Raw genomic sequence first — 19,507 nt, 5'->3', positions numbered from 1 at the left:
GAGTATCTGCTCAACTGATGAACAGCCATACAAAAACACAGTACAGTCAGGACACTTAAAAGATGAGTCCACTGAAATCTAAGGGACAGATTGAAATTCACTGGGGGAGGGTTAGGGGAGGGTTATCAAACTTTTTTGTTTTGCTTTGGGGAGGGTTGTGTGTTTTTTGAGGGGCATAGGGGAGGGTAGTGCCTTTAGTCCCTGGTTTACATTCACTCATCTGCTCGTATTTTTGCTATAAAGAATGGCTCGACTTACTTTTGATATTAACCTAATAAAGTTTAGAAACGTTTGTGAAGGTTTAGTATGGTGTGGCTTTTAAGCTCTCCAACTGACTCCGAAAGCTGAACTTGAGGAAGACAGTTTCAGCCCTACCAGAACTACTCCTATAATCTAACAATATAATGCTTATCTTTATACAACATTGATGGATACATTTTTTACTAATTACCCTCCTTATGTAGGTCTATATCTGTATAGCAGACGCACTAGCCATCTGACATAAAGAAATCACATCGATGTCGAAGCATCGGCATATCTCTCTCTCTGGGGTTAGGCCTAAACTTATTTATTTAAATATGAATATAATACAGTGGGCATGCAATGCCCAGATACATTTTACACTAAAATCTCTGACAGCTGAACCGTGAGGTGAACAATGATTTATTTTAGGAAAGTAGCCTAAACCCCCCTCAAAAAAATAGGCTTTAAAGTTTTGCATATGCTATATGCTCTCTCAGAGAGAGATATGCCGGAGCTACGACACCGATGTGATTTCATCGAAACACAAGGAATAGCTTGAGAGAATTGTACTTAAACTCCCCCTTCACACTCATCTGGAGGTTGAGCATTTTTTTGGTCTATCTCTGTAATGTGTCTGTATTTATGTAATTGTATAGTATTTATGTAAACAGATAGGGACCACAATGGAAATAAGTTGCCGACTTTATTGTGAAATGCTGGTCACTTTAAAAAAAAATCTTTGTGTACAGTATATGTCTTTTTTTAACTGACAAAATCTATCAATCAATCATTCCAAACTGCAGCGGCCAATTGATGAATGGAAAGAGACATCTGTTACAAAACATCAAAATGTTTAATGACATTCTGCTTTTTTCAAGCCAAGTCTTTAATACAGGGTAAGCCTACAAGAGGGAGGGATGTATTCTGTTTGTCCAGATTGATATAGTCTATTTATTGTGGTGTTGAAAACAGAAACCATGATATTGAAGTGCCCGAAGTCTGTATGCTTTGCTTATTGGTTGTGTGGTGCATTGGCACAGAAACCTAAGATTTGTTGCATATATTTTATATAATTATAAATATGGCATCAAAATGTTTGAAATCAGATTTCCCCCTAGCTGATCATTGTCTGCACCAGGCTCCGATCGTTGTGTAATGAAACAGACAGGGAGAGGGAGCTCGTCTGTGGTGGTCGGCGAACCCTCAACATTCTGGCCCGTAGCCCTGCGTGGCATCGACTGTTCCACAAAAGCATGCTGAAGTGGTAAAGTAGATATCCACGTTTATAAATACATGGTTGCTACAGTCATTGTTATTTGTGGTCTTAAACATTATTTAGAGTTAATTCTATGCAGGGGGAGGGTGTTCAATTTATTTTACAGTACAAGGGAAGGGAAGGGTGTGAAAACTTTGGGGAGGGGTGCATTTGTTTTTCATGACAACTTGAGTTGGACCAGCCCCCCCCCCCCCCCCCCCCCCAGTAAATTTCAAACTGTCCTTAACAATGTAACAATATATTAAATGTGTATGAATAGACTCACACTATACAAACTGTAGCAAGTATATGAATATGACGTATAAAACGGATTAAAACGTTACATAGATTGGGTACCTTTGCTCTGGACAAAGTCCAGCTGTATTATGGTCTGAAGCAGGGGGTCGGTGTTCAGGGTCAGGTCAAACTCAGGGCCCACCTTGGGCTCCAGAGCCCCTTTGACCCACTGGTCCTGAGACGATGTCACACGTTTGATCAGCGCATCGGAGATCTACACAGACACACACACAGCAGGAGGGTTTAGCATCAAAGAAGATACAACTCCCCTAAAACTTGAATCTACATAGTAAATATACTATTACAGAGCGCAATATGGTTGGCTTTTTATGATTTATTCGAGGCTTTGTGCTTCGGGAAAAATGCCAGCAGGAAATGTGCTGCATTTAGGAATAACCCTGTAGGGCACTGGTTCCCAACCTTATTCAGTTACTACACCAACAACAGAATTTGGCTCTGCGCAAAGTGCCCCTGAAGTACCCCCTCATGTGCATTTTACCAGTAGCCCAGTGGACTCAGGAGTCTTCTCAAGTACCCCCTGTGGATGGGCCGAGTACCCCCTGGGGTTCTAGTACACCTGGTTGGGAATCACTACTGTAGGGTACCAGCTTTCATGCTACCTGCAGAGCTTTTGTAAGAATTTATACAAGCTTTTATGTACAGAGCACAGATTTTGTTCCAAGGGGTATAAGAAACTGTACAATCAATACTTCAAACAAATTTGAAGGGAGGAGATAAGCATCGATTCCCAGAAAATAGTCTTTCCACTCTATTTCATCTGATTCAGACCACTCTTATCAAAAGACCAGGAGAATCAATGGCTTCCGGCTAATGGTGTGGGGAACTAAATATGACAAGTCACCTAGATGAGGGTGTCACATACCAACATTCAGTATCACGTTAATCTGTATTAGTGCAAGCCAATGAGAAATGGTTTGGAATGACCTATCAAGTATCAATATCTTCATCCACACTTCGCCAACAACAAAAACATGTATTCACATCTTTCTACAAACTTATCATATGTACTCAATCAATATTTATAAGTATAGTAAAAGATATAAGCAGTTCTTCAAAGGTCTCCTCTATTTGGTCTTAGCATTTATAGCCCAGTAGGAGACAGGGACATCTGAGGGAAGTTTTCTCTGCGTGAGAGGCAGACCGGCAGGCAGCAAGGATAGCCTCATCCATAACCTTCTACTAGCAGAGCTCCTGACCCATTCATCTATCCTTCCATACATCACTACTGTACCTGCAGGAAGCCGCTGGGGTCGTTCTCTTTGATCACCTCCAGACAGTACTCCATCATGCCTGTAGTCTGACGTAGCTTCATAGTGCAGTGAGTGATCTGGTCACGCACCACCTGAACACAACACATGAGAAGCCAGAAGGACACAGACAGGCACCCTTTAATGTCATATTAACACTGGGCAGGCATTTCACACACACACACACACACACACACACACACACACACACACACACACACACACACACACACACACACACACACACACACACACACACACGTGGACCCCAGGAAGAGTAGTTGCACATCAGAGGAGGCTGGTGGGAGGAGCTATAGGAGGGCAGGCTCATTGTAATGTCTGGAATGGAATAAATGGAGCGGTATCAAACGCATCAAACATATGGAAACCACATGTTTGACTCTGTGTGCTTCCCCCTCTCCATAGAGCACTGGGGAAAAGGAATTTGGGTGAGTGTCAAAGCCATTCATTCACAGCTAATTGAAATTCAGTGGACTGTCACCATTTTATGAGCCATTTTTTGGGTAGACCACTTATACCTGCTCATGTGTTCAACTCATCTTTGCATTTTCAGGAAAAAAATATGACTATCAGATTATAATGAAAAGGTCATACAAGGTAGATTAATTTCAAAGCAGTTAATCACTATATTATCAAATCAAGCCTTAAAATTCCAAACGTATCCAATAAATAATTTGATTAAGTCACTGACACATACAGGCAATAGGCCCATAATTACTTAAATGCTCATAAACTATTCAACTGGATCTTAATTTAATAAAATAAGCATAAAATTAGCATTCCGAAAGGTTAGATTGAATAAAATATCACACAAATATAAACACACCAGAGGACAGTCAGGAACTGTCATATCTATCCAATGATAATGAATGGGCAGTAAATAACTGTAACAACTCAGATTGAATTGACTGTATAATCCTCACATCACGCAACATGAAAACAATAACAATCCAGCATTCTATGGATTATGCCTGGACTAGACTGTCACGAATCACATGACATTACTCTCTCCTTGGGAATGTGTAGCGTGGCGAAAGAGGCCACTGATAAAAACACAGCCGACAGACTACTGGCTCGGAAGAAATTAATTAGAGTAGAAAATGACGTTCACCGACACAAACTAACACAACACTTGACGATTGAACAGGGGGAAACAAATGCCCCGATGTTGGGATTACATTATAAAAAATAAGATATTTGTGCCTTTGATGATAGAAACAGCTGCGTGATAGCTGAAATATTTTCAGTCAGGGATCATTGTCTTGTAGCTGATATAAAGTAGCTTACCGCTTATCACCACCATCCATCTCCACCACACTGTAGGAGATCAAATGTAATGGACACAAAATGCTGTCACGACAGTAGTTTGGTAAAAGCCCAACAACTGCTATTTACAGTCCAGTTACTGACTTTACCATATGGCCGTGAACTAAAGTCCATAAAACTCTTATTTTGTAATCTTCTGAAAAGGGCACATTAGTTTGATGGCCTTAATCAAAGTGAAATGAAAAGACCCTTTTTTCTGCTGTGTGATGCTGCAGCAGTCCTAGCTGCTCTTCAGCTCCAGCCCTGATAAACACAACAGCTGTCCTCTGAAGCCCCAATCCTCCAGCCGGGCACGTTGAGCCTGGGCATGGATCCATGTGACCCACTGAGAGCTTAACGCCAGCCAGCCTACAGGCCAAGGCCCACCCCTCAGCTGGGGCTTCAGAAGGAGAGGACAGGGGGAGGAGAGGAAAGAGACCTGGGTCCAGATGCACCTCGACCTAGGCCAAAACAAGTGCACAACCCTGGATGCCCTTTGTTGCTAGAGAGAGCTGACAGCTGAGTCTATCACAACTCAGAGTTGTATTATGAATAACAGTTATCTATTGATCATATTTTTTAAGTGTGCAAAGTCATGTTAACATATTTGATGCAGAGAGAGTACTGTGATTATTGTTATCAATAAACCATAAACCATTCACCGAACTGAATGATGCCATCTGTACATTACAGCCAACATAACTTGGTCCCCAGGCTAATTGTGCACAGTATAATCCAAGCTTGGTCTGGTGTGTGAGACTGCAGTCAACATGACGTTCCCACCCATCAAGCTGTTGGAGCGTCCATCAGATCAGACCCACTGACCCACCTTGAGCTTGTACTCCCTCTCTTTGGTAACCTTGGTGAGGAGCTTGGCTTTCTGCCGCGTCAGAGCCTCAATAAGGGCGTCACACTGAGCCACCAGGCAGGCCTCGAACTCCACCCCATTCTCCTGCCAGGAACACAACACATCGCTTAATGACAGAACAGGGAGGTACAGGGCGCTAGGGCGAGACACAGAGAGACAGGGGGCAAGGACACCACCGGACTGCATATTCTGACACCACGCTGACTCCTGTTAAATCATCCATCATCGACACTGTATATCAATCATTTATGTGAGAGTAGATGAGGCCTGAGATAGAGAATTCTAATCTAGAAACACTTTGCACTCAGTTCAAGGATGAGCAGAGCTGGGATTTTACTCAAATACAATCCTCTCAAACCGAAAATAAGAGTCTTAATAAATCACATTTTATTTGTCACATGCACAAAATACAGTACATGCCACATGCACCAAACAGGTGTAGAACCTACTGTGAAATGCTTCCTTACAAGCCCTTAACTAACAATGCAGTTCAATAAATAGTTAAGAAAATATTTACTAAATAAACTAAAGTAAAAAATTATAAAAAGTAACACAATAAAATAACAATAACAGGGCTATATACAGGGGGTACGAGTATTGAGTCAGTGTGCAGGGTACAGGTTAGTTGAGGTAATTTGTACATGTAGGTAGGGGTGAAGTGACTATGCATAGATAATAAACCACAAGTAGCAGCAGTGTAAAAACAAGGGGGGGGTCTTTGACAATAGACAGCATTGCTGCGACTGATAAGACATGGAAGTGCAGTATAAAAGCTGCGATTGTCTGGGGCAGTCCCTGTGGACAGCGTTGCCGTGCTGATTAGAGTGGCACAGCAGCCCTCTCCTGCTTCAGCTGTGAGCGTGGTCACAAACAGATACCTTTGTACCCACTGAGCGACAAGAAGTGCATTATATGTAGTGCCAGCCTAAAAATAAATAAAAACCTTTTATAGTCCCCACAAGTTTCCTGCATAATAAAAAGATTCCAGAAAGTGACATTGTATGAATCTGGAGCTTATTTCTTCTTTCTTTTAAGTATTTGTTGAGCATCTGTATACCCTTGATCTACAAAGTTGACTACAGGTAAGTCGTTTATGGGGAATACAAGTTAAATTGATATAGGACAGAAATAACAGTATTCTATTTCAATACATGTGGATATTTCAATTGGATCTGCAAGACCCAATGCTACCTGTATCTGCTGAAGCATGTTCTTCAACTGCACCAGAAATTCCTTGGCATCCTTGGCTTTATCTGACACACCATTCAAAGCTTGGGACAGTTGACACTGTGAATCAAAAACACACAATTAATCATCCAAAATAAAAAATAAAAATATAATCTATGCAGACATTTCAATTGAATGAGTTTGAGAATGCAGCCACTTCTGAGCAATAACTCTCCATGTCACTTCTCTAACATGTTAAGATTAAAGCCTGGGGCAGTACCAGTGACGAAATACTCAGTACAGTACCAGCGATGATGCAAACAACTAATAAACACTTCACTCAAGCCCACCCACATGACCTCTTTCGTCATAATAATCAAGGAGATTCAAACGAGCACCTCAAAGCCATGTGTAGAAGTCAAGCCCTCACCTTGTAGTCCTATAATCATTTATTTCTCTATCTTTCACCAGATCTGCTCTGTGCTGAGGCTCATGGCCCATGAGTGATGGGTAATCATGGTGTAAACCAACCCTGCTGTGATCAATCTGGCCAGGATCCAATAACACCCCCCCCCCCCCCCCCCCCCCCGCTCCTCCCACCTGCTCCTTTTCCTCTGGGCCTCCCTGTAGGGCTTCTCTGGGGCTGGGCCTGTGGGCTATGTGCGTAGGTTCAAGAGGGCCGCAAATCAAGCCATCTGGCAAAACAAGCTGTCTGTCTGCACCGCTAACAAGGGGATGAGTGATTCCCCTCCTCTTTGCTGTTTCTTTCCACCAGGGCCCGAGTCACAGCCCCAGACAGATAGGACAAGACAAGGGTGCATTGCCAGGCCAGTGTATGTCTGCTAAGCCCTTTCTCTCTATACTGTGACACTGTGTCTGGGTGACCTCCGGGGGTCAGGGGGAGGGGTCCGGGGGCCCTCCTATGGGGACAGAGCCTGCCACATAGCAACCTCCTGCACAACACCAATTAATGTCCTTTCACTGGGTTGTGCTTGTTTATCCTAACAGTGTTGTATGGGAGAGTTGGATTCAATATGGTAAGGAAGGATGCTACTGCTCAACATGAAGAAATGACCAAGGGAGCCATATCTTCAAGGTTTTATCGGTCTTGTCATGAGCCCCCATTGTAAGATCCAGTTTTTCTTTATGAGCTAATACTAAACTTCATGTTATAATTAAGTTCTGGATATTGTCCTCATGTGGCTCAGAAGTGGTAGCGATCTCATTTGTAGAGATGGATTACAGCCTCAGTGGTAGATGACCTACATAACCCCTTCACTGTCACTAAGGATGACAGGTGAGCTATGGCAGGAAGAAACACCTGTTGTGAAGTAATGATTAATACGGGTCATTAGATGAAAGGTGAGGCTCTATTCTTCAAAGAGGAATCCAATTCATAATTTTACAAATGTACCCTTAATAGTAATGTATTTCCTCCAGAAAAAAGGGGGGAGAGACATCCTTTTTCCTGTCAACAAATCAAATCAAAGTTTATTTGTCACATGTGCCGAATACAACAGGTGTAGGTAGACCTTACAGTGAAATGCTTACTTACAGGCTCTAACCAATGGTGCAAAAAGAAAAAAATGTGTGTGTGTGTGTGTGGGGGGGGGGGGGGGGGGGGGGGGGGGTAAAGTAAGTAAAGAAATAAAACAACAGTAAAAAGACATTTGAAAAAAGAGTAGCAAGGCTATATACACCTGTTAGTCAGGCTTATTGAGGTAGTATGTACATGTAGGTATCGTTAAAGTGATTATGCATATATGATGAACAGAGAGTAGCAGAAGCGTAAAAAGAGGGGTTGGCGGGTGGTGGGACACAATGCAGATAGCCCGGTTAGCCAATGTGCGGGAGCACTGGTTGGTCGGGCCAATTTAGGTAGTATGTACATGAATGTATAGTTAAAGTGACTGTGCATATATGATAAACAGAGAGTAGCAGCAGCAGCGTAAAAGAGGGGTTGGGGGGTGCACACAATGCAAATAGTCCGGGTAATCATTGGTTACCTGTTCAGGAGCCTTATGGGGGTAAAAACTGTTGAGAATCCTTTTTGTCCTAGACTTGGCACTCCGGTACCGCTTGCCATGCGGTAGTAGAGAGAACAGTCTATGACTGGGGTGGCTGGGGTCTTTGACAATTTTTAGGGCCTTTTGCCTCTGACACCGCCTGGTGTAGTGGTCCTGGATGCACTACCTTTTGAAGCGGTCGGAGGCCGAGCAATTGCCGTACCAGGCAGTGATGCAACCAGTGCTCTTGATGTTGCAGCTGTAGAACCTTTTGAGGATCTCAGGACCCATGCAAAATCTTTTTAGTTTCCAGAGGGGGAATAGGCTTTGTCGTGCCCTCTTCACAACTGTCTTGGTGTGTTGTTGATGTGGACACCAAGGAATATGAAGCTCTCAACCTGCTCCACTACAGCCCTGTCGATGAAAATGGGGACGTGCTCGGTGCTCCTTTTCCTGTATTCCCCAATCATCTCCTTAGTCTTGGTTACATTGAGGGATGGGTTGTTATTCTAGCACCACCTGGCCAGGTCTCTGACCTCCTCCCTATAGGCTAACTCGTCGTTGTCGGTGATCAGGCAAGGTTTCCTGTTTGCTGTAGTGTCGTCAGCAAACTTAATGATGGTGTTGGAGTCGTGCCTGGCCATGCAGTCGTGGGTGAACAGGGAGTACAGGAGGGGACTTAGCACTCTCCGCTGGGGAGCTCCAGTGTTGAGGATCAGCGTGGCAGATGTGTTGCTACCTACCCTCACCACCTGGGGGAGGCCTGTCAGGAAGTCCAGGATCCAGTTGCAGAGGGAGGTGTTTAGTCCCAGGTTCCTTAGCTTGGTGATGAGCTTTGAGGGTACTATGGTGTTGAATGCTGAGCTGTAGTCAATGAACAGCATTCTCACATAGGTGTTCCTTTTGTCCAGGTGGGAAAGGGCAGTGTGGAGTGCAATAGAGATTGCATCATCTGTGGATCTGTTTGGGCAGTATGCAAATTGGAGTGGGTCTAGGGTTTCTGGGATAATGGTGTTGATGTGAGCCATTACCAGCCTTTCAAAGCACTTCATGGCTACAGACGTGAGTGCTATGGGTCTGTAGTCATTTAGGCAGGTTGCCTTTGTGTTCTTGGGCACAGGGACTATGGTGGTCTGCTTGAAGCATGTTGGTATTACAGACTCAATCAGGGACATGTTGAAAATGTCAGTGAAGACACCTGCCAGTTGGTCAGCACATGCCCGGAGCACACGTTCTGGTAATCCGTCTGGCCTCACAGCCTTGTGAATGTTGACCTGTTTAAAGGTCTTACTCACGTCGGCTTTGGAGAGTGTGATCACACAGTCGTCCGGAACAGCTGATGCTCTCATGCATGCCTCAGTGTTGCTTGCCTCGAAGCGAGCATATAAGTGATTTAGCTTGTCTGGTAGGCTCGTGTCACTGGGCAGCTCGCGGCTGTGCTTCCCTTTGTAGTCTGTAATAGTTTGCAAGCCCTGCCACATAAGACGTGCGTCGGATCCGGTGTAGTATGACTCAATCTTAGCCCTGTATTGACACTTTGCCTGTTTGATGGTTCGTCGCAGGGCATAGCAGGATTTCTTGTAAGCTTCCGGGTTAGTGTCCCGCACCTTGAAAGCGGCAGGTCTACCCTTTAGCTCAGTGTGAATGTTGCCTGTAATCCATGGCTTCTGGTTGGGGTATGTACATACAGTCACTGTGGGGACGACGTCCTCAATGCACTTATTGATAAAGCCAGTGACTGATGTGGTGTATTCCTCAATGTCATCGGAAGAATCCCAGTACATGTTCCAGTCTGTGATAGCAAAGCAGTCCTGTAGTTTAGCATCTGCTTCATCTGACCATTCTTTATAGACCGAGTCACTGGTGCTTCCTGCTTTAATTTTTGCTTGTAAGCAAGAATCAGGAGGATAGAGTTGTGGTCGGATTTACCAAATGGAGGGCGAGGGAGAGCTTTGTACGCGTCTCTGGGTGTGGAGTACAGGTGATCTAGAATTTCTTTCCACTGGTTGCACATTTAACATGTTGATATAGATTTGGTAGAACTGATTTAAATTTCCCTGCATTAAAGTCTCCGGCCACTAGGAGCGCCGCCTCTGGGTGAGTGGTTTCCTGTTTGCTTATTTCCTTGTACAGCTGACTGAGTGTGGTCTTAGTGCCAGCATCTGCCTGTGGTGGTAAATAAACAGCCACGAAATGTATAGCTGAGAACTCTCTAGGCAAGTAGTGTGGCCTGCAGTTTATCACAATATACTCTACTTCAGGCGAGCAAAATCTAGAGACTTCCTTAGATTTCCTGCACCAGCTGTTGTTTCCAAATATGCACAGACCGCCCCCCCCCCCCCCCCCCCCCCCTCGTCTTACCGGAGTGTGCTGTTCTATCCTGCCGGTGCAGCGTGTATCCCGCTAGCTGAATATCCATGTCGTCATTCAGCCACAATTCCGTGAAGCATAGAGAGAGGGCAGCCAGCAGCATCCTTCCTCTCTTATTATCTGATGCAATGAATGCAATGAAGAGACCCAGTAATGTCATTAGAGAGAGAACTCTTAAGTAATGTGCATGACATTCAAGAGCAGAGACTTTCAACAGTGGAGGAACATAGCTATTCATTTCCAGCCCAGTGTTTGGGGATCTGGGTAAGACGATGCAAAGCTGCAGCGCTCATCTGCGGTGTTGGCCATGATTTCAAATGGGTCTTTAGGGACACTCCTGGAGGAATAGCTTAGATTCTTATCGCCTCCATCTCCTTTTTTGTTTCCCCTCTCTTTTTGTCTCCACCTCCTCCCCTTTCTCCCTCTCTCAGCAGCTGTGTCATTAGCGCTCCACATCTGGATGAGAGCAGAACCAATCTCCCTCCCCAGCTCAGCCTCACACAAATCCTCTGGCCGTATGGCACACTGCTGCTCCACGACCGACTAACGCTCAACAGCATGTCCACGACAGCCAGCACAGCACAGTGCTGCACAGCACAGCCAGCTCAGTACAGCATCACAGAGAATGCACACAGTTTGTGTTTGCATTGCCACGTACTGTGTACAAACTCCCTGGAAGGACATGTATCATTCTTGAGGAAGCTTGGAATTACTGATGGCGACTTTCCTTTCCCGAAAGCCAGTACCTCAGCTTGGACCGAGGTGCAGGAAGCAGAGACGGATTAGGTGGTGGGAGCAAATGTCATTTGCCTGCACCCGGCTCTTGTGCACTCTGATGCCAGTTACGGGAGGCTACTCGAAAAAGAGAGCGCAGCCAGGTTTGGTGTGTACCCCCCGCCACCTGTATCTGCCTCGGTCAAGCACTGCTTGCTTCTCTTCCCAGACTTGTTGATGAAGGGTCCGGTCCCACCTCAGTGATACGGTCCTACGTGGACTTTCGAGACCGGACTAGCTAAATGAGCCCTGCATAGCATGCTAGCCAGGTTGGCTAACTATCTGAGGCAAGCTAGCTATTACTAACTATTCCTGGCTCGCCACAGTGGTGTTGCTGGGTTAGCGCTCTTGTTTAGTATACCGTATGTAGTGTTAAATTGCTTGGTTATTCTAAACGGACCGCGCTGAGGTCAAAGACGCAAGCTAGCCTAGCTTATGCTAAAAAAGCCTCCTGGTGAAAGTCGGCAAGCTAGCTTAACTTCTGGCAAGTCAAATTTACTAGCTTTCCCCAGCATTATGGCAACCCCATTCCTATTTTCAGGTCCTAGAGTTGGAGGGAGTGAAGGAAACCGGTTTTGCGCACACCTCCAATGAAAAAGTAGCCCCCTGAGCACTTGGCTGGGGTAACCCCCGGAGCAAGGGGCCATGACCAGTGTGCCCCTCCGCAAAAACATTACTGTGACAACAGTGCCCCCAAGCTTGGCAAACAGTCTCACGGAAGCACAGTCTTTCTGGCTTCCGAGTGGCGCAGGGGTCTAAGGCACTGCGTCATGGTGCTAGAGGGTCTTCACCACAGACCCTGGTTAAATTCCAGGCTGTATCACAACCGGCCGAGATTGGTACTCCCAATGTCGTCTGAGTTAGGGTTTGGCCGGGGTAGACCGTTATTGTAAATATGGGAACAGTGACATCAAGCTACAATTTGTTGTGCATCCCCCACGCTTATGCAACGTCATCACATCGACTGTTTCCGAGGCCTCAGAGCCCATTTTGAGGGAGGAAAAATCCTCCCATCTCCAGAAGCAGGCAATCCGAGTGGGTCCTATGTCCATACGGCCGGTATTCCTGGTTACGAAAAGAGATGGGACTTTTGTTCCCATTGTAGACCTACAAGCCCTCAGCAAGGACCTCAGTCTATAAACTCAGAATGCTCACAAGCAACCAGCTTTCACAGCAATTGGCTGGTAGCGGCGGAGATGGAAACTCGATTCAGGGGGCATGGACACTTGTGCAGAGCGCACTGTGCAGAGCGCATTGCATGTCAATTACCCAGAGTATCTGGCACTCAGGCGATTCCCCCAGTTTTTGTTGGGCTGGCTTGTGCTGGTCAGAACCGACAATATCTCAGTGGTGGCGTGCATCAACAGATGGGAAGAGACTGTCTCTCTCCCGCCTAACCTTTACTCACTCCCTATTGCTGGGGAAAAGTGTGCACATGCTTTTGCTTTGGGTGACGCATGTCCCCAGTTGCCTTTACTGGGGTGCAGATATTTTATCTAGGTGGGACCCTCTCTCCCAGGTATGGGACATTTTCAGCATTTTTCTCGATGAAGGACCCAAGTGCCCCATTGGGAACGGACAGTCTGATGCACCAGTGGCCTTGGAACCTCCTTTACACATTTCCGCCAGTGGTTCTGATTCACCTCACGTTGGAGTGTGTGCACCAGGAGTGCTTACCATTGATTCTTGTGGCTCTCCAGTGGCCCAGGCAGAGACGTTCATTTTTTAGGCGGGGACCCGTGGAAACTCCCGTAGCACATGGACCAGTTGTCCAAGGCACAAGGGCAGGTTTGGCACCGAGGCCAGAGATTTGGTTCCTATGGGCCTGGCCCCTAAGAGGGCCAATTTCATGGCTAGAGAATTACCTCAGAATGTTATTGTTACCATTCAGTCTGCAAGGGTGCCCTCCATGAGAGGGCTGTATGCGTATAAGTGGCATGCATTTGAGCTCTGGTGCCAAGATAAAGGACTTGTTCCTTTTCAGTGCTCTTTTAGGGACATCCTGATGTTCCTACAGGAGCTTTTCAAGCATTCTCCACTTTAAATGTGTACATGGCCGCTGTCTCAGCGTGTCATGTGGGAATTGACGGAACCTCACTGGGAGCAACCTGGTGGTGCAGTTCCTGAAAGAGAGAACCGGTCTCTAAAGACCGATCTCTAAACCTATTGCGCCCACATCGGACTTGGCGCTAGTTTTGGACGCACTGTGTGCATCCCCTTTGAGCCTCTGGAATTGGTGGATCTGAAAATCCTCTCCTACAAAACCTCCATGCTCATGGCTTTGCCTAAACATGTTGAGGACCTCCATGCGTTTTCCGTACACCCTTCCTGTACTCAGTTCGCCTTGGGAAACTCTAAGTTGGCGTTGTGTCCAAATGCGTCCTTCGCTCTGAAAGTCATGGCTATGTCCTACAGGTCCTACAGGTCCTACAGGTCCTATCTCACTATTGAGCTATTTCCCTTTTTGCTTCTGAAGAGCAACAAAGGTTACATGCCCTGTGTCCGGTGTGAGCTTTATGCACGTAACCGGGATATCCGCTTATGTGACCAACTTTTTGTCTGTTTTTGCTAATCCAGCTCGCGGCAGGACGCTCTCTATGCAGCGTCTCTCCCACTGGATTTTCTGGATATACCAGTAAGGAGCCAGGTTTACATTACACGCCCACTCCATCAGGGATTTTTTTTTTGAATTTTACTCCTTTTTCTCCCCAATTTCGTGGTATCCAATTGTTTAGTAGCTACTATCTTGCCTCATCGCTACAACTCTCGTACGGGCTCGGGAGAGACGAAGGTTGAAAGTCATGCGTCCTCCGATACACAACCCAACCAAGCCGCACTGCTTCTTAACACAGCGCCATCCAACCCGGAAGCCAGCCGCACCAATGTGTCGGAGGAAACACCGTGCACCTGGCAACCTTGGTTAGCACGCACTGCGCCCGGCCCGCCACAGGAGTCGCTGGTGCGCGATGAGACAAGGATTTCCCTACCGGTCAAACCCTCCCTAACCCGGACGACTCTAGGCCAATTGTGCGTCGCCCCACGGACCTCCCGGTCGCGGCCGGTTACGACAAAGCCTGGGCGTGAACCTAGAGTCTCTGGTGGCGCAGCTGGCGCTGCAGTATAGCGCCCTTAACCACTGCGCCACCCGAGAGGCTCTCTGGCAGGTTGGGCAGGTTGGGCATCACCACACACTTTGTGAGATTTTATCGCTTGGATCTCACTGCTCCCAGTATAGCACACAGTGTGCTAATGGCTGGGATAGGGAAAAGTCACCAGGCAGTGTGCCGTGTGCGCAATACCCAGACTGCCGCATTTGGCGGGGTCAGGTCTGGGTGGTCTGCCATGGGCCGTTTCATTTAGTATCTGTTGGGGTCGGCTTGGGTTGCGATTATATTTCCCCATAGTATGTTCTACCGAAGTTGACTGACAAAGGGAACGTAACTTTATGACTATAACTACTGTTCCCTGAAGGAGGTACAACACCTGTTTGGCCCCGCACCGTCTGTTCCTGGGCTTGGTGAAGAGCGGTATTAAATTGAAGGAATGAATTTGAGCCTCACACTTATCACCTGTGGAAAGCCGGACTTCCAGCCGGACTTCCAGCGAGGTGCAGATTTCATTGGCCTTGTCAGTTGTGATTGTAGATCTTTCAACAGAAGTTGCAAGAGTGCGACTCCCCGTACTATTTTTGACCTCATTTCCCTCCTTCAGTGAACAGTAGTTATAGTAATAACGTTATGTTATATACTTAAAAGGAAGCGCCTTAACAAGATATCAAATATTGATAGGATTTGCTACATTAATATATGTATGAACGTGCAGAATATGGACAATTTCCATGACATAAAGCCCAGTTCAAATTACACTTGCAAGGAATAATTAATTAATTATTTTTTCATACTATGGGTCAGTCAGCTTTCAGTTGTGTAGCTAAATACATCGAAAAGCATTGATCATAAATTATTCCTGCTATTTGAGATATTAATATGGCCTTTCTAGGGAGTTTTTCCTAGCCACCGTGCTTCTACACCTGCATTGCTTGCTGTTTGGGGTTTTAGGCTGGGTTTCTCTGTACAGCACTTTGAGATATCAGCTGATGTACGAAGGGCTATATAAATAAATTTGATTTGATTTGATACACATATTGTAAAACCTGTTACATACACTTACAAAGTTAGGATTTATTAATCCCAATTTTTTCCAACATTCTGGTAACTTGCCACTATGTAGCCATGGTAACACTTGCAGTATTTGCGCACAGCACTACAATCTCATGTCCACACACTTCACAAAGGTCTTGCCCAAGCACTCATTCTCTCCTCTAAAAATAGCTCAAAAATGTTCCTGTTCCTATGCCTTTGGTTACAGTAGTTGCACACATAAAGTATACGCACTCATCCTTTTACCCCTGGCTCCCCCATCACCAAACGTTTATTCATCACAGCATTTACCAAGCCTAGTGTATCAGGAACTATGCAGCACACATATTCAATGGGATGGGAGATACTGTACTTTACATGACCTACATTCTGGAGCCAACGCCATTACTGGGTCTGGGAGAGGGGCTCCCTTTTTCTGTATGCCTGAGGTAGCATAGCAAGCTGTCTCCAGCTGCAGTATCATCTGTATCTACAAAGAGGAACCATGGTTTCTCTAATCTCCTAAAAGAGTCTTTGTGGCTATTTATAATGTGCATTATTTGGGAATTCAGGACAAAACAAAGTTGGTTTTAACAATCGGCGAGCTGCCCTTCTGGACTTGGGCCCGATTGCGCATGTCTGCCTGCTGGTGCCTAGTGAGCAGATGCCTCTGCTTGGCTGCCCACAGGACATTCACAGGAAACTACACCCCTGTGACTTACCATCCAATCCCTCATCTGTGGTTTATCCTCTAGTAAATACATATTCATGATGTATTCCTGGCAATATTTTTTTTCACTAACTCACAGTTAGGCCTGTAAAAGGAGAGAAAAAATATAATTGATACCCTAAGGCAGTCCCTTGTGTTCCGTTGTTTCATTTGACATACTGTAAATAACATAAACATAACGATGTCCTTCTTTACATTACTTTCAAATCATTTTTGTAAAAGAATCCCCATATAGAAAGATAAGATTGACAACTGAAGGTCCAACAAAAACTAATGGGGGTTTATTGTTATTCTCACTAGCAAGCCAAGTGCAATACAACAGCTTGAGCACTGTAATAAGAGACACACCCCACCACACAAGAGCTCACACACACACACACACACAGTCTCTCATTCCCAGTGGACGTGGGTCAGATTTGAGGAGTGAGACAGCAGCAGTCCGGCAGAGGAGGTGTGTGTGTGTGTGTGTGTGTGTGTGTGTGTGTGTGTGTGTGTGTGTGTGTGTGTGTGTAGTTGGACTTTCAGTGCTGATTATGTTCTCCACAGTCCACAGACGGTCAGCACACACACGCCTCTCCATTATCAGCATGAAGGATCTCTGCAGCATGAAGGATGACAATTGCCTCTGGGCCACATGCCACAATCCATCTGTGGTCATAAAAGAAACCTTGGACCAGCAGCCTTTCTCTCTCTCTCCTATCAACACTGCAATCTCCAGGCCTTCCTACCCTAACTAACAGACTGGTTGTTGAGTCTGTTCAATTGAGTTTTCTGTCAGCTCCTAGAGGAGGACAAATGATAAAGCATGTCAGAGCATAGGGTGGATCTGGAGCTGTGGATGAGAATGTGAGTAACAGATGTGAATTAGTCCCCTATGTCACAACAGAATTACATCCTAGTGACAGTGACATGAAGGGCTGCCTGGTGTAGTGGACTCATTCATACATTTGGGCTTGTTTACATTTGGGCTCAGTTGGTGGAGCATGGTGCTTGCAATGCCAAGGCTGTGGGTTCAATTCCCATGGGGGACCAGTATGAAAATGTATGCACTCACTAAAGTATGTTGCTCTGCATAACAGCATATGCTAAATTACTTCAATGTAAATGTGCAGTGACATGGGGAGCTGTCTGGTGCAGTGGACTCATTCAAGAAGAGGTGTGAAGAGTGATAGTGTAACTTCAACAGTACAGATATCATTTGCCACAATAGCAGACCAATACATCATGTCCTCCCCATCTTCATCAACACATACTCCCATTCCATCTCTCTCTCGTTCGCTCACACACACACACACACACACACACACACACACACACACATCCAACCTGAGAAGAGCTCATTTGACCATCCCATTCTTGACAATACAGAATGTTGGCCATAAAAACACAAAATTGACAATGTACTGGTGTGTAATTGAGCTCACTCAACCCCAGGAAATATATGGACTAAGCGCTTCTGCATCTTTTATTTATAGGGCTCATTACTTATACATGCTGCTTCACACTTATGTGATTTTCACAGTCCTTTTGTGGGACAGTAGGCTAGTGTGATAAAAGTGAACTGAACTCAGAGCAACCCTTCTAAACAGTGAGGGTGAGTGGGAAGACGGATGCATGCTGTTTGGTAAATGATGGATGGAAGGAAGGTCGTGGGGCATACATACAGTCCCAATCATGCAAAATGTGAGATTAGTGACCCAGTTTGCTCTGAGGGTGATAAAGGCATTTAATTTCATGTGTGATAGCTGTGTAATAGCTCAATGTAATGTGTGTGTGATTGGGTACTACTCTACTATCTCTCAGTCCACAATCTGCCTTTAGAAATGCTATGCCTGGGAGGAGCAGAGCCCAGCTCTGAGTCACAGCCTCCTACTCCTCTTCACCATGTAGTGGGAGCTGAGAAAACCATGGGGAATGTTACACAGCACTGGTGACCTTTTCACAAACCAAGAGCTGTACTGTAGGCAGGGAAAATCTGGCCTAGAAACTGAAGTTTAGTAAACTGACACTAGTGAGTCAGACTTGTGGGCTCCAATTATTTATTAATCTGTGAATAGGCTATAATGTTGCTGGCTGGCAAAGGCCTACTATAGGTTACCACGGATGAATTGTCCCTTACAGTAAATTGTTGGTATGATTTAAATGGCACTGATGACATCGGTGATGTGATGCTGCACAGAGCAGCGGATTATGGCCAAGACATCCCCACCACCTCCATCCTTACCTTGTGCTGTTTCCACATGGCCACTAAAGGTTTTACATCGTGACTCCCATGCTTGCCACCCTCCAGACACTTCATGCACACTGGAGTCTTGCAGTTGATGCAGTACATGCTAAAGTTCACCGTGTCATGGTCTGCACATGTTCCCTGTTTGCGCAAGGTGGCGGTGGGCATCTGCTGTCCTCCTGCAACTGGCGATTGGGTCGGTGGCACTAATCGATGTTTGGCCAGCGGTCCACGGGAAGGGTGGCATCGCTGCTGGCAAGGTGTGCAGTAAAACACGTCACACTGCTCGCACATCACAGTGGCATCGACAGGGTTGCGGTCACATAGCTGACATTTCACGTTGGCAGAGCGGCTCTGTTGATACCGAGACACGATCGCCTCCAGTAGCCGGTTACGTGGAAAGCCCCTCAGCCCCCGCTCATCCAGAGAGACACTACGGTGACAGAGAGGACACGTTATGGAGCAGTGGCGGTGCACCAGAGTCGGAGGAAACACCCTCACCCCATTTGGAGACTTGAGGCACGGCGTGTATGATCCATAACCGCTGTCCGTTTCACTATACATGCTCATTTTGTCCATATCCAAATAATCGTAGTCCGAGTTGGAGGCACGGTTATGCGGTGGTGTTTCGCCTTCTGGGGTCTGTACAATGATATTTCGGGCGCACGCCAAACACACATTGTGCGAGCAAGGTAAAAGAATAGGATCCTTGAAAAGAGAACCGCAAACGGGGCATTTTAATTCTTCATCCATCACGTCTTCTATTCAACGCTCCTCACACAGAACGCAAGAGCAGCAAGCACTATTTAATACTGGCAGCTCCCTTGCCCGTTTTAC

General features: G+C 45.9%; 1 protein-coding gene across 6 annotated transcripts in view; it reads right to left on the bottom strand.

The window, feature by feature from the left end:
- The window catches only part of LOC110529607 (E3 ubiquitin-protein ligase TRIM9), a 27,613-nt gene extending 8,106 nt beyond the window's left edge, over window positions 1–19,507 (bottom strand). For 3 of the 6 annotated variants that reach the window (XR_016497680.1, XR_016497681.1, XM_036985031.2), the window contains exons 1-5: window positions 18,668–19,484; window positions 6,449–6,544; window positions 5,219–5,341; window positions 3,048–3,158; window positions 1,856–2,009 (exon numbers count right to left, since the gene is read on the bottom strand). Coding sequence is in view for 2 of the 6 variants with exons in the window: in XM_036985031.2 (XP_036840926.1) it covers window positions 1,856–2,009; window positions 3,048–3,158; window positions 5,219–5,341; window positions 6,449–6,544; window positions 18,668–19,423 (1,240 nt within the window). In the remaining 4 variants the exon portion in view is untranslated. Of the gene's footprint in view, window positions 1–1,855; window positions 2,010–3,047; window positions 3,159–5,218; window positions 5,342–6,448; window positions 6,545–18,667 lie in introns of all 6 variants that reach the window. The other 3 variants (XR_016497683.1, XR_016497682.1, XM_036985032.2) reach the window with 3 other exon arrangements.

Source organism: Oncorhynchus mykiss, chromosome 8, assembly GCF_057628025.1.
Source record: "Oncorhynchus mykiss isolate SJ-2025 chromosome 8, ASM5762802v1, whole genome shotgun sequence".
NCBI classification, from domain to species: Eukaryota; Metazoa; Chordata; class Actinopteri; order Salmoniformes; family Salmonidae; genus Oncorhynchus; species Oncorhynchus mykiss.
This window is presented reverse-complemented; position numbering and strand designations above follow the sequence as displayed.